The sequence below is a fragment of the Columba livia genome, unplaced genomic scaffold (genome assembly GCF_036013475.1).
Source record: "Columba livia isolate bColLiv1 breed racing homer unplaced genomic scaffold, bColLiv1.pat.W.v2 Scaffold_83, whole genome shotgun sequence".
Taxonomy (NCBI): domain Eukaryota; kingdom Metazoa; phylum Chordata; class Aves; order Columbiformes; family Columbidae; genus Columba; species Columba livia.
Window position 1 is genome coordinate 576,399 of NW_027043811.1, and position 20,964 is coordinate 597,362.

The following is a 20,964-nucleotide window of genomic DNA, read 5'->3' on the forward strand; positions in this document are numbered from 1 at the left end:
ACAAGGCATGATCTCATACAGGGAGAAGAGGCTGCCTCATCTCTCTCCCGTGCTCATCCCACAACCTCACCTGAGCAAATACACAGCTGCTGCCATGGACCTGCACCAGGAACTGCCCTGGGATCTCTGTCAGTGCTGCCTGCTGCAACAGCAGCCGCTTCTGGCGGGTGACTTGGAAAGCCCTCACAAAGGTCCTCTGAGACTTCACCCTCACAAGAGCTTGGCCTGATGTGCTGAACATCCTTGCTGCATATTTTGCTAAGGCTTGCAAGGCAACAACTGTGTCCTAGACAGGGAAAGACAGTCACTCCTCTGAAAGCACCAGCTCTAGTGAAGCTGACTTGGAGTAGGAAGACCTCAAGAGGACTTGCCTTGCCAGCCTCAGGTGCAAAAACATACCAAGCCACAGGGAGCTACTTGTTACCTGGGTAGAGGCAAAGCCTCCATAGGCATTCTGCTGCTGGGTCAGCCATGCTACAATTCCAGCTGCAGTTGTCATGTCACCTGCATGTGCCTGTGGCTTAGAGAGGTATGCCAGGAGCACATAGGCTGTCAGCTCTATGTCCACTGACTGAGTACCAGGCCAGAAGTCTGTGGAAGCTGGAGAACTTGGCTTGGGGCTCCAGTGGATTTGTCCCCCTGAAGAAGGAAAGAAGCATACAGGCTATCCAGAAAGGATGTAATTGCAGGTTCACAGGAAACAAATCTCACAGTGCTTTCAGGGCTCCTTCAGCTCATTCCCTGTACTCCAGCCATGGTCACTTTCTTCATTTATTCTCTAGGGCTTCATCTGGTCTTAGCTCACAGATTCCTACATCCCCCATCAAGAGGATCTTGAAATCCTCCAGGCTGAAACTCTTTCTGATAAGTCACACTCACAACTTGTGAAATAAATTATCATCTTTTCAGTCACAAAGTGCAGTCACTGCATATGTACAAGGAATATGTACAAACACATGTCATTTTTAACTGCTTTAGCTGCCCATATGTTACTCCAGATCCCAGCAGGTGAATGAGAAGCAATACCCCAACCAGCAGCCAGCACCTGACTTGATGGCCTGTTCCTCCAGTTTGTACAGCAGCTCCTGGGTTGTCTCATAGTCCCCAGCCAGGGCAAACACATAGGCCAGCACAGCTTCTGTGTAGATGTTGGTGATGTTGTGAACCACCTGCTGCAGGCAGCGGAGGGTGGTCTGCATCAGCTTGCTCTATGTTGGGAGGAGAGATACATGCCAAACTCTGACAGAGGCAAAGTAGGGGCCAGGGAAGCTCATGTCAGGTAGCCAGACTATGTCTTCTTGATGTAGCTCCAGAGAAACCCACTAAATTACAGACTCACTTGAGAAAACAACAGTGCACTGGGAACCATAGCCACCAAACAGGGTTGCACCATGCCAGTGTTACAGCACTGTCTCTTCTGGGGAATGTCTTCACAGTCTGGCCAAATATTGACTCCCTCAAAGCAGCTCCCTATATGTTCCCAGCCTAGAGAATTCCAGCAGTATGAGCTGGTGTATCCTCATAGCAGTGTCCAGGCGTGAGAGTGTACAGGAGAGCAGAAGGGAATGGGAGCACACTCACCTTCAGTGGCTGACCCAGCTCCAGCAGTGCTGCAGCCACGTACGCCCCCAGTGAGATTTCATCATCCACACCACCCTGTGAAGGGAATGCACATTTCATTCCCTATGTGGCATTTGGAGGGCACAGACAGTGACTCCCCAGAAGGAAAATCATTCCTTATGCCTTCCCCACCCCATACCCTGCTCTCTTTCAGGCTGGTTGCAGGAGTGACTTTCCGGGATCCTTTGGAATCCCACAATCATTTGCTGTCACAATACTTGTGCAGCTACTCCCCAGCTGTGCTGTCTGGCTTGGCCCTCATTTACCTTTAGGGAGGAGTGAAAGATACTCCCTTTAGTTGCAAAGCAGCCACTGGGGAGCTGGTTTTGCTCCAGCCAGTGTAGGGCATCCTGGATGTTCTTGTCATCTATATAGATGTATTTTCTGGCTTGGCCAAAACTCTTGACTACAAAAGCTGTCAGCCTAGGAAAAAATTGAGTTGTAAGAGAAAAACAAAGACAAAAAATGTAAAGAGAAAGTCAAAGGCCTCTGAGTGCTTGTTCCTGAAGTTAATACTGACACAGCAGGGTGCCAAAAAAATGAGTCATTTTCATTCAGAGATTCAAGTCAAAAGTGGAAGTGGTTCACAGGACCCAAGTGGCTGCCCTCCTTCAGTTTGGCTCCACAAATGTACTACTTATGTACTACTGCTTTACGCAGTCACTTCACGGGTGAAAAACTTCTTAGCCCTTCTACATTTACCTGTTGTACTTCCTCTCTTCCAAATACCTAGAGACAATCTTGAATTCTCCATTTCTTCCTGCCTTCCTTTCTCCATTTCTGCCAGCCCAGACACCACAGGGCACACCTGGGACAATGCAGCTCTTCTGGGGACATGATTTTTTTTATTGCTCTTCCCTGATCTACCTCCAGTCAGTATGTACCTCTCTTAGCTGCCGGGATACCACCAGTAGAAACCAGTGTTCTCTGTGGGGCAGCAGCAGGGCCATAGAGACAAAAAAAGAGACCTCCCACCTCCTGGAACCACATCTTTGCTGTTCCACTTTCCTAGAAACTCTGCTGCCCTGCCTCACTGCTTTTTCAAGTGGCTCAAGTCCCTCAATCTGTCCCCCTGCCAGGGAGCTTCTGGAGTCTCCATCCAAAAGAAGCAACACACAACCGATCAATCAGCTTTACCAGGCACGCTAGCTACTCTGGACCAGACAGGGCAAATCAGGAGCAAGTGATATTCCCAGTGCTTACCAAGTGTTCCCTTCCCCACTCTTTTGCCCAAAGACACTGTAGGACCCATCTCTATGCCGATAAAGAAGCTGCACCTGGTACCCTGGGGAGGTGGAAACAGTGATTAATACAGTGCAGTAACACAGAGAGGACAACATTAACAGAATGAGTGCAAGGGCAAGAGCTGTTGGCAGGTTGGACAGAGGGGAAGGCAGAGGAGCAAGGTGGGTCTGCTGTACTTGCCATTGCGCAGGAATCCTGTTGCCCTCTCCTTGATCTTGGGGGTCAGTTGCCTCGTCTTCTCCAGGTACTGCAGCACATAGACAATGGGGGTAAACAGCACCATGTTCTGCTCCCCACAACCATGGGGCAGCTGCACCAGGCGGTCCAGGTTCTGCAGCACCATCCCCATGAGGTCACCTACACAAGGTTATAAGAAACAAAGCAAGTGGAAGTATGATTTGAAGTGTCTCTCAGCCAGAGACTGGATAATAGTGCTTTGTCTCAGCACAGGAGGAAAACACTGAAGAGTGGTGGAAAGAGGAGAAAACAACAGAGTGCAGGATGGAGAATGGTGACTGTTCTGCCTCTTCCCAGTCTGGGCATCATGATGAAGGGTGACCGCTCTACGGGGTCCCTGAGAAACTTTCCCTTATCAGCTTTTTCAGTCTGAAGGACTCCAGTCATAACAAGTACTATTTGTAAAAGGCTATGAGCAGAGCTGCAGTTGCTCAGTGTGTGTCATACAGGCAGATGAATATAAAAGTATGTAGGGAAAGGTTGAGATGTTTCTGGTCTTTAGCCAGGCTTGTTCTACCTGGCCATATGTCAAGCATCAAAGTGTCAGTAAGCCAGCAGGGGTGCTAGTCAGATGGTGTGAAGGTGTCCATATGTTCCCCAGACAGCCAGAAAAGCCTTGTATTTGTTTTCCTCCTTTGGGGTTCTGTCACATAATATCCATGGCTACTTATACCAGGCCTGGCTTCATACCACATACCATGTGGGCAAATGAGCCAGTGCAAATAAGTGTACTGAATGATAGGTATGCCTGGTCCAAGTAGTATTCTTTTGGAACTTAGCAACGCTGAGTAGAATTTCTTCTCTCCAGGAGCTTCTGTTGTAGCAGTAAAACTCTACAGGGAGGTAAGATGGTTATGAGCCTTGTTGATTGCATCTACACAGAACTAACCAAGGTCCCAAAGTTCCGGTGAAAATAATGGCCTAGAATTTCTGGTCCAATGTCCTAGCTAGAAAAATATGGATTATTCTCCTCTGCAGATTACTTTTCCTATGAAAGCCTAAGTGCTAATCCAAAAATCTGAAAGTCTGGTGTTGGGAAACCTTGCAAAGAATATAAACACAGTGTACTCTCTTTTGAGCAGTTTCATGTCAAATGGACGCCCTGACACCACCACCAAGTTAAACCTTGCTCATCAGTGAGCCCACAATAAAAATCACTTACCTGAGATGGAAATGGAAGCCCTAGCAGATCCCTTTACTACATTGTCAGGGAGGTGAAGTGACACAGGTTCTTCAGCCTTGTTTCCTGATAACAGTGTAAAAGTGTATCATGAAAAATCAAGCCAAATGCAACTAACCAAAGGGACAAGACTGACACAGATAAATGGAATACTACCTACATCCCTCTCACACAGACTGCTCCCTAAAGTCTGTCTGTCCCACTCATCACACCAAGTTCCATTGCCTGGAAACTTCAGATTAGAAGGAACATGAGAGCTGCCAGCCAGGCTGAGGGCTCACCAAGCTGTACAACTCAATTCACTATGCTTCACAAGCTCCACAAGAATCACAGTTGGTTAACACTTGGCAGAGGAACAACCTGGAGAGACTTGCAGTGCCATGGGAACAGGGTGGGACAGCTGGAGCAGCTCTCACTGGTGACTACCAAGCCCCAGGAATGCCTGGGGACTGCGGTGTGGGAAGGAGACTACAGAACAGGATTTTGCCACCTATATGAAAAATCACCTATGTGAAAAATCATTTGGAAACATTCCTTCATCAGACCTCTCACAGTTTAGTCCTGTTCTTAGGTCCAGCTGTTTCAGGCTTCAGGACCCATTCAGGCTGTCCACATACCTGCTTTTGGGCACAGAAGGGAGACGTAAGACTTCTCCACTAACACGCCTTCGGGCTGCCAGGGCAGGAATATGAGCATGGGAAATGAGAAACAAGATTACATGCAAGATTCCCTAACAGCAGCAAAATTTCAGAGCAAGTTCAAGTCTAAATTCAGAGGTTAGTCCCCAGCCTGTCCTCCTCACCTTTGGCAGGTCTGCACTGAAGCTGCCTGCTTCACTGCCCAAGAGAGCAAAAGCAAGCCTGAGGAAGGAGACTCTTTGGTCAGTGAGCATATAAAAAAGCTCATGTACAATGGGTGATTGATGAGGGAAGGATACAGGGAGAAACACTGACAAGGTGTATGAATGCAGTTCAAGAAAGGGCACTGTAAGAAAGGAATAGGTTTGGCTGGGTCCTGGGGAGAACAAAGCAAAATGAGCCACAGCTTTGGTATGCTAACGCTGTCCAAAAAATTAGGAGAGAAAAACATTTAGCCCAGATCAGTCTTCTGTCCCCCAGGGGCAGGGAAACTCAGAAAGAGAAGGGAGCCTGCTTTCATACTGACCCGGACAAGCAAATGTTTGACCAGCGTATGCCTCCGCCTCATGGTAGCTGGCAAGGGCTTCCTGCTCCCACACCTTGGCATGGTGTCCAGTACCTCTGTCCTCACTGTGATATTCAGAGTCCCTAGCAAAAATATTGAAGAAATAAATGGAAGCCTGTTTCTTATACCTGTGGCCAAATTGAGTCAACCTGCTTTAAATAATAGTGGTCTGAGATGCTTTGAGTGGCTGCTCTTCATAGCCTCAGTAGTTTGACTGGTAAGGGTAAGCCAGCCAATACTGATGGCTTGTTCACACATGATAAACGTGATGGAACTAGGTAATGCCTCACCAACAGTAACTTCATTGCACTACATGTGACTGTAACAGGAGAAGATCCAGCAGCCCCTTGGACCCTGGTGTCCTCTTCCTATTGCATATGAAGCATAGCACCAACAATACAAGGTTCCCCCACCCACATCCATGCAGCCCCTTCCTCCCCAGATGGTCCCACAGCCTTGTCTTCAAGAGTTCTCCGTGCCACACATTCAGTTCCTGCTCTCTCTGATGAGCTTGTCTAAGAAGAGAGCAAGAAAGCAGACATGATGGATTGCATGCTTGAACCACTAAGAGCAAACTTTGGGATCCAGAGGAGGCAAGGCTCTGCCAGCTTCTCTGGACCCCCATTTCTTCTCACTTCAGTTTTAAGGTTCATCATCACCACTCCCATTTTTTGCTGCCGTACCCAGATGGACTGCTGTCATATTCCACATGAAGGTCTTGGACTCCTCTGCACACAGACACTCCTTTTCCCTGCAGGTCCGGCAAAGCTCCACCTGGAAGTCTGAGGATTTAGCCAGGGACACATGGACCTGAGGGAATGACAGGTGCAGCAGAGCAACTGGGCAACTCAGGAGAGATGGATTAGCACAAGGCACTCTAAAACAGGAGGGCATAGTAGGTCTGTCCCACACAGTATTACGTGTGGCACAGGCACACACCTGTATGCACTGCTGCAAATAGTTGAAGACCATAGCTTTCAGCATGAAAGTCTCTCCTCGGATGACAGAATATGGCAGTGTCGCATCCACAAAGAAGGGCTGGACTGTTCTGAGGCTTGTGGTTGGGGCAAGGCCAAATCCCCTCCCAGACAAGCAGAACGTCTTGAGTTTCCACTCTGCAGCAACAGCAGGTGCAGTGACTGGGACACTCCTGCTGCCATTGGAGCTAAGAGGAAGAGAGCACTTCCATGAAGAAATTCATCCCACTCCACTGTAATGGGATGGGCTCATGGCCCTGGATGAGGGAGGCTGTGCAGATCCTCATGCTCGGATCAACCTCTGCTATATTACCAATGACTTCTGCTCCAGTGGCTCACAGCAAGGCAGCTGTCAGCAATTTGTTCCCCAAAGCCACAAACCCTGCTTAAATGCCAAAACTAATGGCTTTATATCCTTCTCCCGAGCATTCCAGCTGTGTACACTCAGTCAACAGCATGATGCCAGTCAACAGTATGGTGTTCTGGAAAGCAGCAGCACCATATCCTCCTGAGTGTCAATTCATCTGTCTTAATCTAAGCACTGTAGCAACAAGAACTATAAACTTAGCTGGCACAACCACCAAATGGAGAAGTTAGTAGAGTGTACCCCAATGTGTGAAGAGAGGATACTTGGTGTTTTGGTCTGAAAGTGTATTGCTCTTCTCTAAACCTGTGTAGACTTCAGTTCTACATCTCGAAGTCTACTATTCCTCCAGTTTGACACACTACAAATGTGGGGAAAAGCAACAAAATTCACATGCAGACCTCTTTTTACACCTATGGATGGGTTTTTGCAAAAATGCAAGTCATCCAAGTGTCAACAAAGGGATCATCCTTCTGTCCATTTGTGAAGTTTGGCATCACTTACCCAACAGTGAACAGATTCCAGATCCAAGTTTCAGGGAAACAGTGATGGTGTCTTCCATGGGCAGGAAATTGGGGTTGTTCCTTAGCAATTCTTTGGTCTTCTGTAGAAGGCCCCCCTGAAAGAAAGAATGAGGAGTTCCACCAGAGCAGGAGAGGTGAACCCTGCCAGTGATGACAACCTAGCACTGGGGCAAGAGGCAAAGCAAGCAGTAAGAGAGGTAACGGAAGAGTCTAGCAGAAGAAAACACAAGGGAGTGGGCTTATTTGGTAGGAAAACAGGAAGAGAAGGGAAAAGAGAGTGGTAACAGGAGAACCAGCTTGCAATGAGCTGGTTGCAAGTTTTCCAAGACTTGTTTAGACAAAGCCCCCAGCTGACCTGACCCAGAGTTAGTGCTAAAGAGACAAGAGACCTTCAGAGAGCCATTTTAACAAACACTTCTGTAATTTTGTTAATACTGACACTGTTTGCTGGTCTGCAGAAAATTTGTAACCCTCTGCAAGCAATGGCTTAAATATAAGCAGGTGTGTGAACCAGCTTGGGGTGATTAACCAGTGTAAACTGAGACATGGAGGAAGGAAATTACTGCCCCTGCAGCCGCAGGTGTGGACAGAAGGTGGGTCTTAGCACAGCCTGTGGGATAGCCACCGGGAAGCAGATCCTCTCCCACACTCGGGTTTGTCTTTGCCAGAAAAGGGAATGCCATCTTTTAGTGTCAGGTAATATCCAGATAGTGACATTCTTCAGAGCCATTTTTTGTAGGAACTGGGTCATTCCTGCCAAGGCTGAAAGTGCAGCTCACCCATGGTCGGCTTCCTGTCCACCCGAGGAAAGCACAGAGATGGCTTCTTGATTAGAAGGTTTGAGAAGATTTTCAGTCCCATGTTCTGTTAGGAAAAAAGGAGGATGTGGGAGGTTAAAAAGTGTCTGTGAGTGGGGAAGAGCGGCCCACTGCTCTTCAAAATTACTCTGAAAATTATCCAGGTCAGGACAGCGCAGTGCCTGGGCAGCCCACAGCAGCTCTGGCCCAACCAGACACAGTGCTGGGTGGCACATGGCACAGCCTTCCCAATCCCTTATTCTCAGGTCACTAAGCCACCACCTCTTTTCCAAGTAACACTGGGATGTCTTGCTCCTCTCAATGCATTTCCAGCGACAAGTGCACAGAGGAAATGTTTCCATGTCCTGCCCCATCCCTTCCTTCATGCTGAAGGGAATAGCTGGATGAAATCTGCCCTCTGAAGTCGTGCAGAGGTGTGACAGGGAGCACACCTTCTCTTCAGCCCCTGGGGCTGGGACATGGACCTGTCCATAAACACAAGAGATATCCCTATGCTGTGAAAGAGCCTCCTAAGCTGTGTCTCTGTTGCTAAATAAGAGGACAGGGCATGATCCCCAGGACAAAGGTGAAATGGCACTGCCTGTCTTGTGTCAATGTTGCTGAAGGTTAGTCCTTTCTAGAGCAGATCTGCCTTAAAGACAACAAGAGATCAGCCAATGAACAGCCCAAAACAATGTCAGAGAGCAAGCTAACAACTAAGCCGTGTCACTGATCTGTGGTCTAATGCTTGGAATCACTCCACATCTCTCTTTCCTCTAAAACTATTGACAAACAGTACAGAGCCCAGACCCTCATTCCCAAGCCCCAAAAGTTGGGTTTTGTTGGTCCAGGATTTCATAATCTTGCTTTCTGCATCTGTGGAATGGAATACAGGTGTTCCTATTCATAATGGGATTGTATGTCTCTTGAGACAGCACAGTTAAGCCAGGACAGACAGCAGTGATTGTCTGGAGAAGGCAAGGCCTTCTCAGACTGCTTGGGGAGAAAGATATCTCAGATGCTCTGAGAAAAGTCACAAGGTGATTACCCGAAAGAGGTTAAAGATGTCATGCTGAAAGGAATGCTGTGGCTTCTCTCGTAGCAGAGGTGACGTGGACTGGGGCTGAACACAGTGATCTGAATGCTCTTCTACTTGGGCAGGGTATCCTTGTTGATAGGCAGCAGAGAATAAACCATAGACCTAGGGAAACTCACAGGCAGGAAAGAATGAGGCAACGAGCAGATACCTCCAGATGCTTTGCTCCACCATCCCCTAGCATACAAATCTGTTCCTGCCCATCTCACCAGGCAGACCCTGTTTTCTCCTCCACACAAAGACCTCCTCATCCATTAGCTTCTGGCTCCCCTCACCACAGGCACTGCCTGCCTCCTGCGGCTCATCTATCACTGCTGGGTTTTTTTGCCTAGGCGCACAGATACTCACCATTTGACTTGTCAGCTCACTCTCTGGTCTCACGAAGAACATCTTTTCATTCACTGCCTGTACTGCACACAAGGAGCCAGGGGCTGCCTGGAATTGGAGCTGCACTGCTGACCCTGGCTGGACTTCTTTAGCTGAGAGTCCTACCTTGACCTTGAGCAACACACCAGGAAAGGAAATATGAAAGAAAGAAAGAGGGGTGAGGAGACTGACAGACAAACAGCACAGACAGAGAGAGGGAGACCAACTGGAGTCTCCCTTGCTCAGCCACTGCTATGAACAGAAGTCACTGCTGAAGCTTTCCTGGTCCCTGGGCACTGTGCTGCAGATATCCCCTTCATCTCATCTCCACAGTTCTCTCTTTGAAGGATCTTAGTGTCTCCTTCCCTCAGGTCTGCTTGTCAGCTCTCCCCCAGCCTCCCCCAGTGAGTCTCACCTGGTTTTCAAAGCACAAGGCAACATTGAAACGGATGCTGTCAGCTGTTACACCTCCATTGGGGAAGATGGCATACACCACTAAGGAAGGTGATGGGGTGAAGTCAGCAGTGAATGTCAAAGGGATGGAAAAGGAGCCCTTCAACACTGAGGAAGGAAATGCAAAATGTTTTCATCACAGCCCCACTGAGATCTCCTTCTGCCCTCCTTTTTTCTACTTTATAATCCCATGATGTCAAACCGATTCCTGCTGCTACTTTGTCTGCTCTCTCTCTCCATTCTCTGACCCCATGCACTCCACCTTCCCACAGGTCATCCCAGCCTTTCTTTCCATCATTTCCCTCATTCTGTCTTTTTGGTCTCTTCCAGCTGACATGATTGCTTCCTCAGACTCCCTCTGTCTTTTTTTGCTGACTGTCCAGGACCTATAGATTCAGAGAATCTGGGAGAAACTTTGACAAATCTTACTGTCCAACCTAGAAACCCACCAGGTGCTTCCCATTGTCTGGCAGCCGCAGACTTACTGTTCAGCTTCCCAACCTGGACAGTCCTCTGGCCCCTGACAACAATTCCAGCCTTCCCAGTGACCTGAGGGAGAAGGGACACAGGATGAGCAGGCTGCTGTTTGCCAGCAGAACACAGTCACATTCACCTATGTACATCTTCCTCTTCTAAGCAACCTCAAAAACAAACTGTGGATCCAGTTCAACCCCCCACCTTGAGTACAGCAGATTTGCAGACATCACAGCACGGGAAAAAAAGTTTTAACACATAAGATTCTGGTCTGGTCTGTCCAGTTAGGACAATGGATGGGTAGTGGCTTTAGGGGAGATGAGACACCACAAAGGTATTTCCCCTCTAGTAGGCAGGTCTCCAGACTGGACAAAAAGGCATTTACACTGAGCAACTGTTAGATAACCAGAGTTCAAAAGTGACCCCCCATACAGTTTTAAAGGGAGAAGAGTTTAACAGCAGCCTCTGCACAAGACACTTCCCACCCTGCTGCAACCTTAACAGAGGCCAAGGGGACAATTGGCTGCAAAGGTAAAAGCCTCCTCCCATCCATAGAGGTGACTGGGTCCCCGATACCAGGATCACACTGTGGCCAGGCTGAGCTCTACAGGGTGTAGTGTTCACTCATTTCTGCAAGAACAAGCTTTTCCTGTCATCCCTCCAAGGGTGATCTAAATTATACCCTCGACATTTCATTGGGTTCTGGTCCCACCAATGCAGCCTTTTCCTCCAGATTCTCTACTACCCTTACTCACATAATATGCAAAGCCTACACGACTGGTATCTTCTCCCAGGTCATCTCGACTGAGTGTGAAGGTCACCTGGATATTCCACTTCAGCCCACAAGGCAGTGTTTCTGTGGGTGGGTGTATGTCCAGGAAGCTCTTTGTTGTGACATGGAAGGGCTGGAGGTGATGGTAAGCATTTGTGTAACTGAAGTCAGTTTTTCGAGGTGTGCGCATTACACCCTCTAATGTGAACCTTCCCTGAGAGGGGACCAGAGACACACAGAAATAAAGAGTTTCATGCTTCAGTACTTTGTTAGGATGTCATCAGTTCAGTTTGGGAAAGGCTGTTGTGTGGTGCCTTCCTACTGGCTCTGCACAAGCAGAGCTGTGAGGGGAGTCCAGGCCTGAGCTGGCAGGGGGGCTGCAGGGCAGGAGTGGGGAGCACTAGAAGAGCTCAAGGATTCTTATTTTCCTGTATGCAAAGGTGGGATTTACCTCCAAAGAGACTGACGAGCTGTTCCAGGCAGTTGTGTCCAGGTTGAATGATGCTATTCCACTATCATCTGTGATGTATGTTTTGATAAAGCGACGCCTCATGAACTTTATAATGAGATAAACTTTTCTGTTTTTCATACCATTTCCATAGTGATCTTGAAGCTTAACCTGGTGACAATAGGGTGAGGCAGAAAAGCCAAAGTCAGATATTTCTTCCAGTGTCATACCCAAAACTTTCCTCCCTCTGACATAGAGCCTCATGTGTAGGTGGCCTTAGCTTTAGTTCCCCAAGAACACAGGAGACATATACAACTCCATCATCTCTAAAGCTAAGGTAAAAGTGATTAAAACCTGTTTGCTCCAAAAGATGTGTGTGGCTAGAGCATGAGGAGCTCATCTCCTAGCCAACAGCTGAGACGTCCTTACATTCCAGCATGTCTGCTGAGACATCACTCATTGCTCTCAGCAGAAACTGGAGGTTTAAACACATTTGGGGATCTGAAACACATTAACTGGAGCTGCACTGTCAAGTAACGTGACACATTGCAAGGCAAAATACTCTGTCCAAGGAACAGAAAATGCTTTGGGTCAACAAAATTTACTAGACACTAAATTCCTTGGCAAATGATGGGGAGGGAAGAAGTGACAGAAAAAAATCACCTTCCCCCTGTAGGGTACTCCAGGGATGTAATATGCATTTGGTGTCTCAAACACTGCCCTTGCAACTGTCCTGGAGATGAGGATTTGGCTGGAGGTGTTGATCTGTACTCCTGTTGGAACACAGAGTGTAAAGGGAGCAGGATCAGTATTGGAGGTGACTACCACAGCCTAGTTTAATCTCACTTTGTTTTTCCCAGCCCCTCTAAGCAGAGTGTCTTGAACTTCCTTTCTGACACCAGCACCCTTCAAGGTTTGGAGGCTGTTCCCATGGCAGATCCTTCTTTAATTAAGATGGCTCCAAGCCCCTTTGTAGCCTTAAGGACCACGCTTGGAGACACCTCATCTGCCTGCTGCTGGCAGAGTAGCTTTCCGTGAGCACAGCAGGTTCCTCAGGCAGGACTGCTCCCCATGTCCTGTGATGGTCCCAGCACCAGGTAGAGGAGAGGGGGAGGTGTGCCCACTCTGACCCTCATATCCTCAGAATGGTCCCTCTCACCCTTGCACCTTCTCTGCTGAGCCGCTGGATACCTGTGCCCATCTCCAAGAGAGAGGCTTCTGCATAGAGCTTGCCATCTTCCTCGCTGGGAGCCAGGTTGAAGACTGATGTGATTACAGAAGGGGTGAAGCACCCTTTGCTCGTGGTCTGCAATAGCAAGTGGTAGATATTATTTGAGGCTGGGGAGAAAGGAAGGAGTCAAAAGTACAAGCTATTAGTCATTCTGTCATAACTGTTGACTGCAACAAGTGATAATGCAGAGTCATATATAGATAGATGTGGTTCACATTTTAAATCCTGTATTTTCTGTTTTATATACATGAATAGGTGTAATTCATATTGTAGAATATAAAACAAAACACCTTTCACAGTTTTATCAATGTTACAATGTTGACAACTTTCCAGCTTTAGTAGAAAACTGAAAATTGTACTAACTGGATTACAGAGAAACTATATGAGTATTTTAATAGATCTAGCTAGAAGACCTGCAGAATCAAATGAAAAATCAAAGTAACAAATCATTTTCAGATGTGCAAGATTGCAACTACTGTAACAAGTCCTAGTGACAAACCATAAAGCATGAAAAGTTTTCAATGATATATGCACAAGGGAAAAGCCCAGCTATGAAATACTTTGTTAGGAATGGAAAGACATAATAAGGAACATATAAAAATATGCAATATATAAATATATGAAAGTATATGGAATTGTATAAAGATATGAAAGTATAAAATAAAGTATAAAAACACTGTGTGATTTGACCTATCCATATCTCCACCACACCTTAGTGTCCTTGTGCAGCTCCAGGATGGATTCACCTTAACACAGTAATTTTGCTCTATCAATTGTTGTTTCTTATACTACATTAATTTCTGGCAAGTTACACTTCTTTCCAGAAAAGAACAGAACTCTCAATCTTCTGTGAAATTCCTCTTTTCTAGTCCCTGTCGTTAGTAAGAAAAGTTACAAAAAAGAATTTCTCAAGATAAAGGCCTCTTAGTTGGCCTAGGCAACAATAATTGCATTAATTGAATTACAACATCTACTTATTAGTCTACGTATACATTACAGAGGCTGGCAAACATTCCCTACATAGCAGTTCATTCTGTTCACTCAGCCTTTGACACTTAGTCCTGTATGGTTCTCCTTCACTACTCATGTATCTTCCAGGATTTTACTCACAAGACCACTGTATTCCCTACAGATGTCCCTGCTGACATTTTGAGGACGCCTCCTTGCCTTCTGGCACAAAGTCACCCGCATGGTTCCTTGCACTGCTTTTTCATAGCTGTACCTGCAGGCAGAACACCAGAGGACCTGCTGAGCAGAAGCACTGTGTATTTTGCTGAGCAGGTTGCTCCACACAGGTGGCCTTCCTGATGAAGATCTTAATGCAGCAGGTAAGCACAGCAGGCATAAACGAAAAAATAAGACATTGTGTATTTGGGGAGTGCAACAGCATGGTCCTGCATCCAACAGAGGCAGAAAGAAAGCACAGACTGGAAAAGACCCAAACTCTCCTAAACTCTCCCACTTTTGGGTACTTGCTGACGTGAGCTGATGTGTTCACACAGGACAGAGCAGCACCCACTGGAGATACAAGCTCAGGTGTGAAAGCAGCAGAAACCTCCAGACAGCAACAGAAAGTACATAATATGGCAGTAATAATATTACAGAATGACCTCAGACCTGCCTCAGCAGAGGCTTATCTCATGATCTGGACTCTTGTTTCCATCATCAGACCTGTTCCACCGTTTTTTGCAAGGTACAGAAGAAGTGGGCCCTTGTCAGTGCATTTTCCCTCTCTGCCTTGCTGCCTTTCCCTGCTTTGACTGCTCTGTCTTTCCTTTTGGAGCAATGCTCCTGACAGTACCAGTAACAGGAAGACATCTGCAACCCATCCTGGCTGTGCAGTGCTGTACTGTTTTCTACTAGAGCTTCATATGGTCTACTTTTAAGTGTTCCAGTTAATGATAAATTATGTCACACTGGTAGCAAAGAGACACCAAAAGTCTCCAGATAACCCAGCTCACCCCCTTTATCACAAATGAGCTCACCCTCTTCATCTGTCTACAGAGTGGTTTCCAGACCATTCTTGTTCCACCTTTGTGCTTATGCCATCTTAGGTTTTCCTTCACAGCCTCATCTGCTCTGTTTTTGCTAATGACTACATAACTATAGAAACCCACTTGTTTCTTTTAAGAAGGTAATAAATTCAGTAGCATGTAAGTCAGAAGGAACAACATAACCTTCTGAAGAAACACCAGTTCCTGCTCCTTTACCTCGGCAGATCAGTCCCATATTAGATATGTGTTTTTCCCCACACAAGGTCTTTCAAAGCTGGACACACAGCTTTCAGATCATGGTATCACTTGCCTAGGACAAGCCTTCCTGTAGCTGGACGGTCACCCCCAAGTATGGCTTATGAACCTCTTCCCCAAAGAAGAACTCCTCACTTTGACTCTTGCACTATTTGGTATTCTTCAAACAACTATGTCTGGCCCTGCTTGAGCCACTTCTCCTTGATAGATTTAAGACACAGGAGACATGCAGAAGGAGAAACACAGTTTCAATGAGCTCTTTCCTTTTCCCAAACATCCTCTTTACCTGCCACACACACGCAGTGGAAAAGTTTTATCTGAAGCATAAATCTGAGCTGGTCCCTCGAAGAAAACATCAAACTTCTGCAACACTGGAACAAAAACCACAGTACTCCGTCAAACGCAACAGATAACTGAGGCATGGGATCACAAAAGGGAAGAATGTTTTCACGTAATGCTGGAGTCCCACGAAGGAACATGTTCATGAGGTAAAAGTAAGAACTAATTAAAAACAGGGAAACCAAAGAAAGAAGCCCATTTTTTTCCTCCACCATATGAACAGTCTTGCAGAGATCTTTAGTGTATTCTCACTCTGTGCCAGCCTAGTTGTTGGCAGATAACTTCTCTAGGAATCTCCAGCACAATCTCCCTTGTGTTCATTTCTGATATTGCCCACTCTATACTCTGTACATTTGGGTTTAATCCTAGCTCTCAGACAGTAAACCTTAGTTTACAATGTTTGGCTACATATTATTATACAGACAGAAACAAGCAACTTTTTCCATCACATTCTTTTTTCTCCATACTACGTCTTACCGCATTCTTCCACCTTAAAGGTACTGGACACTTTTGGGTTCACCACACTGATGGTGTAAGTCCCCAGAGAGATTTCAGTAGCTAACTGGAAAGAGAGCTCTGCAATGCCCTGTTTTGGTCTCACATCCAGCCACTGGCCAATGCGGTTTTGGTTTGGGTCCTGCAGTTCGAGGGGAGGAAAGAAGAGGCAGTCATCAGCAACACCTGCCATTTCTCTACCTAGAGCCCAGTGGATTCAGAGGTATTTCAGAGGCTCCTGGTGTTTTCTCCCCAGGTTGCACTGGGGAAACAGAAAAGGTGAACTCAACCCACCCAGGGTTACTCTACTCTGTACTGCTGTTGAAAAAGAGGGTATGAAAAGTCCTGACATTTAGACTCTAGTCTTACATAAAGATGAACAATAAGAGTTAGCTAAAACCTGGCTAGTGTTTGTAAATGTAGAAATGGATGGAAGCTGAACCATTTGGATCATGAATGCTTGCTAACAAGAAGCGTGTGGACAGAGTATGCATGTCCATGTGTACACACAGACTCTAAGAAAAGTAACTTGACTCAGCAAGACAGAGGCCTAGGTATTATCCATGATGAAGTACCTTTCCTCATAACACCTGGAGAGTCTGGAACACCCACCTGGACTTCCACCATGGAGTACTGCAAAGCAAACAGACAGCAATGTCAGAAACTGGCATGACATTGCAACCTGCATATAAACTTATCTTACCCATCTAGTCTGTGTGCTGTGACAAAACTGCCAATCCCAAACACAAGAATACAAGGAGCTTGATCCTACCAAAACCAGGAGAATGGGTTTGAAATAGTAAGGAAAATAAAAAACATAAAAGCTATACTATTCTTTCGATTTGCTTTTTGATCCCTGAACTTGTAAGATGTACTTTGATAGGTACTCTACAACTGTGAAAATTAGAATTTACCACTAAAAAAAAAAAAAGCAGAGACACTCACAAATGCCATCATCCCACGTCCACAAATACTAAAAGGCATCAGTTTGGTAACATAAATTCCAAGAATTAGCAAAATTGCATCACCTACAGGAAGAATACACCCCCTATTTTCCTGTAAAATCCCTGACCTAGGAGGTAAGGCTTGGAGGTATGAAGACTGCAGCTGACAGTAACAGGGATGGACAAAGAAGGACATATTCCATCCCTTTTAGGCTGAGTAATTCTCTTTATGTTCTTATATCAATGCAGCTATCAGCCAGGAGACAGTAGTGGTGAAGGTCATGTTATTTGGGAGCACAAGGCATAAGGAGGCAGGAACAGGGTCTTGGAGGAGTAATGGTCTGTAAACAGAAGGCCACATGTAATTCACATTATCCATCATTCTAAGCTTTAATGCAAGTTATCACAGGCAGATCTGTTTTCAATGAAACAAAAAATATGTGCAGGTTAACTATTTTTGTAACTCCAATCCAATGTCAATGCTAAAACAAAACATGCTCAGGAAAAGCACCCATGTTATTTCCAACCCATCTAATGTACAAACTATATATTATAGCCTTAATGCTGCTGTGCACTCAAGCCTCATAATAGCTTTGGTTAAACATGACCTCTTTTGAATTTTCATCACAGCATTAACACTTATAATGCTAACTTACACTGACACACAGGCATCAAATAGTTATGGTCAAATATCTTCATGAACCAACTGTAAGCATGGAAGCAAATGTATTGTTTACTTTATTGTCTAACTAATATGTGAGATATGACTTCTCTGTTGAGAGGAGAAAGGAGTGTGTGATCCTAGGCCCTCAGCAATAGCCCAAAAAAGAGGAAATGTAATCAGAAGAAGCCAGAAAGATCTCTCCCTTTATTTCAGTCTAGAGGGATTTGATCCAACTCTGTGCTCACATATGCCCTTCAGTATTTATCTGTCATGCATGAATTCCTGTTGGCTCTCCTTAAATTGCTTGAGGATAAAGGACTGTGAAATAGCTGTAGCTGCTGGCTGCAGGTATAATTGCTTACTGTAGAAAGACGCTAGTCTTGCAGTTTCCTGGCTAGCACATATGCAAGTCTCTGGCAACTTCTCACTCCCTTGACACGGGGAGAACGAGCTGCTGCCAGCAGCAAATCAGTACAATTTGGTTATACTCTTTTTTTCTCTATTTTTTTTTTTTTTATTATTATCACATCATGCATATCTTTTCCCATAGCAATTAATTTTTCTTAAAATGTTGCAATGCATCTCATCTTGCTTCAGACCCTCCTGCCACCCTTAGGTGCAACACACTCCACAAAGCGCTGAGCTTTCGATAGCTGTGGGAGGCGAGCTACAGGTCTGGCCGAGTCTGTACACAGCTTGTCTGATAATTGCACCCATGGCAGGCAGCCTGTGGATGTCCTCAGACACCCTGCCAGTTTTTTTGGCAGGGGGACAGATATATGCAGCTCCCAGGCTGGCTTGTACTAAGTCACTTAGTAGGGAGCACTGTCACACTCCCCAAATACCACCAGCAATGCCAGCCTCCCACTGACCAGCAGCTGTCCTGTGAGAGTGACAGCACAGCTGTCAGCAAATGGGCACTGGTGTCCCACTTTAGTTTAGTAGAGGGTTGGCACTGGCTGCCCTGAGTGCTGCAGTCTCAACCTTCATAGCGTGGGGCTGGCGGAGGAGGTGGAGACAACAGAGGGAATGTGGAGACTTCCTGGCCTCCACTTAGATGGGCTTTACCTTGCTGTTAACAGGAGTAAATTCTTCGGTCAATGTCACAATTCGGAATTTCACTGAAGGGAAGAAATGGAGAAGAACATTAGAACATTACAGAGACAGAGTGCATGTGGGAGTGGACTTGCCCTGCACTCGCCTCACCCTGAAATTACAGCTCACCACAAAGCCTTACCGGCAGCCTCACACCTGCCCTTCAGCCCTCCCTTATCCCTTGCTCAGACCTCTTCCCTCCAAACACATCACAGCAGCACAACAGACAGCATCTCAATTTAGGGTCTTTCCTACAGGCTACACCCAGAGTTAGCCTTACATTTCCTCATCTGCAGTGTAAGCAGGCAAGTCCCACATGGCCCTGGTCAAGAAGACCACATTCAGGTTTGCTTGCTCTTCCAAGCCAACTCTGCTCCTAGAATGTGTGAGACTGATCCTTCTAGTCCCCTCCCATCCCTAAAACACGATGCATAGATACATCACTCCAGAGCCAGAAGATAGCTTCCCTCTCTGTCCCAATGGAGGCCACATGGCACATAGTACTCAGCACACCGCTCACAGGAAATGGGGAAAAATGTCCAGGCAGGTCAAGGCAGGGGAACTGTCAGGATGCTCCCTGTAGTACTCACCTATCTGTCCTGGGTTATAAATGGGTTTATCTGTCTGAATAAAGGTGCCGGTGCCAGCCCTGCGGATCAGGACTTTCTTCTCTTCATTTGCACTGAAGTATTGGCCATTGGAGATGCGCAGGTGGACAGTGCCCACCTCCTGGCTGCCTGCAGGTTGAGGGACCTGGGACACAAAAGAGGAGCCACCAGGTTAGCAGGCAGTAGGAAAGGACAGGATGGCATCAGAGCAGTGCTCCTTTCCTTGCTCCTTCTGCACCATGAGGCCAGCCTCTTCTCTGTCTTACTTTGAAGACCAGCACAAGTTGTCCCCTCTGTAGTTGAGGGCTCTGTCTATGGAAACACACGGGATGCCTTTAGACTTGGGGCAGACCTTGGACAAGATGAAAAGAGAGCCTGTTCGTGTAGAGAAATTGTTTGCCCTTTTACAGGGCCACTGCTACAGCCTGCATGGAGCAAGATGGAGAAGACTTAACCTAAGGGAAAAAAAGGTCTATGTTGATTAGAAATCTGAGAGTGTGTGGGTCATGGAGGCTAAAATCCACTCCTACTCATCCATGCAAACCAAGAAAATAAGGTTCATGACTTTGGCAGATCAGAAAGACTTGTGCTGAGCTTGTGTGGGCAGGGTGCCTTTCCTAGTCCTCCAACACATTTTCCAGCCCTTAAGAAGAAGCCTGAAAGTAAGCAGACATGGTGGGAGGCTATCTGAAATGAAAGGTCTGGCTCTTCCTGCATCACAATTCACAAATGACACCCTGTGCTTCCTTCTCAGAGGAGAGAACGAGCTGCACAGCTGCCATTTGGGCACTTCTAAACAGCTCCATCCTCCTCAGTCCTTTGACAGCTGACCAGGCAGCCTTCCCTCAGTTTGCCATCAGGGTAGATTGTGAGATACACAGCAGGAACAGTATCATGCAGACAGACGAAGGCAGGAAGCAAAGACATCAGGCTCCCACTAAATTCTCCCTGACTTTGCATTCACTCCTTTCCATGAACTCTGTCCTCCCATGATCCTCATTCTCTGTTTCCCTGGTGAGAGAAGTTATGAGCCAAAACAACATGCTGAGAACTGACAGCTTGAGGTCTCTGCCAAGAATGATCCTGACCTGAAATTTGGAGCATTCAAAGATCCAGTTGTTTCGGACAACTTTGCGGTAGAGGCTGAGGTTGCCAGATGGATGCACAAGGGTCAAGGCCACACGAATAGGCTTCTCCACCCCACGGAGGTCCAAGCACACTCTCTGAGAAGAGGGGTAGGGCAGTGCAGCTGGAATAATGATCAAGTATCTCCTGCAGTGGGGAAACAAGACATCAAATCCTGGGAGTAGTCTCAACCTCTCTTGACACTAATACTTTATGGTTGGAGGAAGTAGGACAGTTTACTACCTCCATTGAGGGCAGGTGGTGCTGCTTTGCTGGGGAGAGGGACAGATTAACAATGAGAGCGTGAACCTCTCAGAGGGGTGATGGAAGGTACATAGTTAATTTGAGGTAAATACAAGAGAAATGCTTTCTGGTGACCTCAGGTCACACTGGTGTGTACATGGCTTTGGAGGATGCTACAGTAGTGCAGAGAAATACGCAGTAGAGACCATCTCTGC

At 46.6% G+C, this 20,964-nt stretch overlaps 1 protein-coding gene across 6 annotated transcripts in view; it reads right to left on the bottom strand.

Annotated features, from left to right (window-relative positions):
* Positions 1-20,964, bottom strand: part of LOC135575247 (alpha-2-macroglobulin-like protein 1) — a 28,868-nt gene that overhangs the window by 7,036 nt on the left and 868 nt on the right. For 5 of the 6 annotated variants that reach the window (XR_010469497.1, XR_010469498.1, XM_065048474.1 and 2 more), the window contains exons 2-30: positions 20,470-20,653; positions 19,364-19,526; positions 18,747-18,799; positions 16,683-16,703; positions 16,053-16,212; positions 15,523-15,607; positions 14,098-14,209; positions 12,948-13,062; positions 12,420-12,529; positions 11,760-11,927; positions 11,292-11,522; positions 10,512-10,611; positions 10,025-10,170; positions 9,592-9,741; positions 9,196-9,348; positions 8,130-8,214; positions 7,331-7,445; positions 6,425-6,650; positions 6,169-6,295; positions 5,447-5,568; positions 4,900-4,954; positions 4,265-4,348; positions 3,046-3,222; positions 2,824-2,905; positions 1,887-2,043; positions 1,582-1,656; positions 1,046-1,208; positions 425-639; positions 71-286 (exon numbers count right to left, since the gene is read on the bottom strand). Coding sequence is in view for 4 of the 6 variants with exons in the window: in XM_065048474.1 (XP_064904546.1) it covers positions 71-286; positions 425-639; positions 1,046-1,208; positions 1,582-1,656; positions 1,887-2,043; positions 2,824-2,905; positions 3,046-3,222; positions 4,265-4,348; positions 4,900-4,954; positions 5,447-5,568; positions 6,169-6,295; positions 6,425-6,650; positions 7,331-7,445; positions 8,130-8,214; positions 9,196-9,348; positions 9,592-9,741; positions 10,025-10,170; positions 10,512-10,611; positions 11,292-11,522; positions 11,760-11,927; positions 12,420-12,529; positions 12,948-13,062; positions 14,098-14,209; positions 15,523-15,607; positions 16,053-16,212; positions 16,683-16,703; positions 18,747-18,799; positions 19,364-19,526; positions 20,470-20,653 (3,850 nt within the window). In the remaining 2 variants the exon portion in view is untranslated. The remainder of the gene's footprint in view (positions 1-70; positions 287-424; positions 640-1,045; positions 1,209-1,581; positions 1,657-1,886; positions 2,044-2,823; positions 2,906-3,045; positions 3,223-4,264; positions 4,349-4,899; positions 4,955-5,446; positions 5,569-6,168; positions 6,296-6,424; positions 6,651-7,330; positions 7,446-8,129; positions 8,215-9,195; positions 9,349-9,591; positions 9,742-10,024; positions 10,171-10,511; positions 10,612-11,291; positions 11,523-11,759; positions 11,928-12,419; positions 12,530-12,947; positions 13,063-14,097; positions 14,210-15,522; positions 15,608-16,052; positions 16,213-16,682; positions 16,704-18,746; positions 18,800-19,363; positions 19,527-20,469; positions 20,654-20,964) is intronic. The other variant, XM_065048477.1, reaches the window with a different exon arrangement.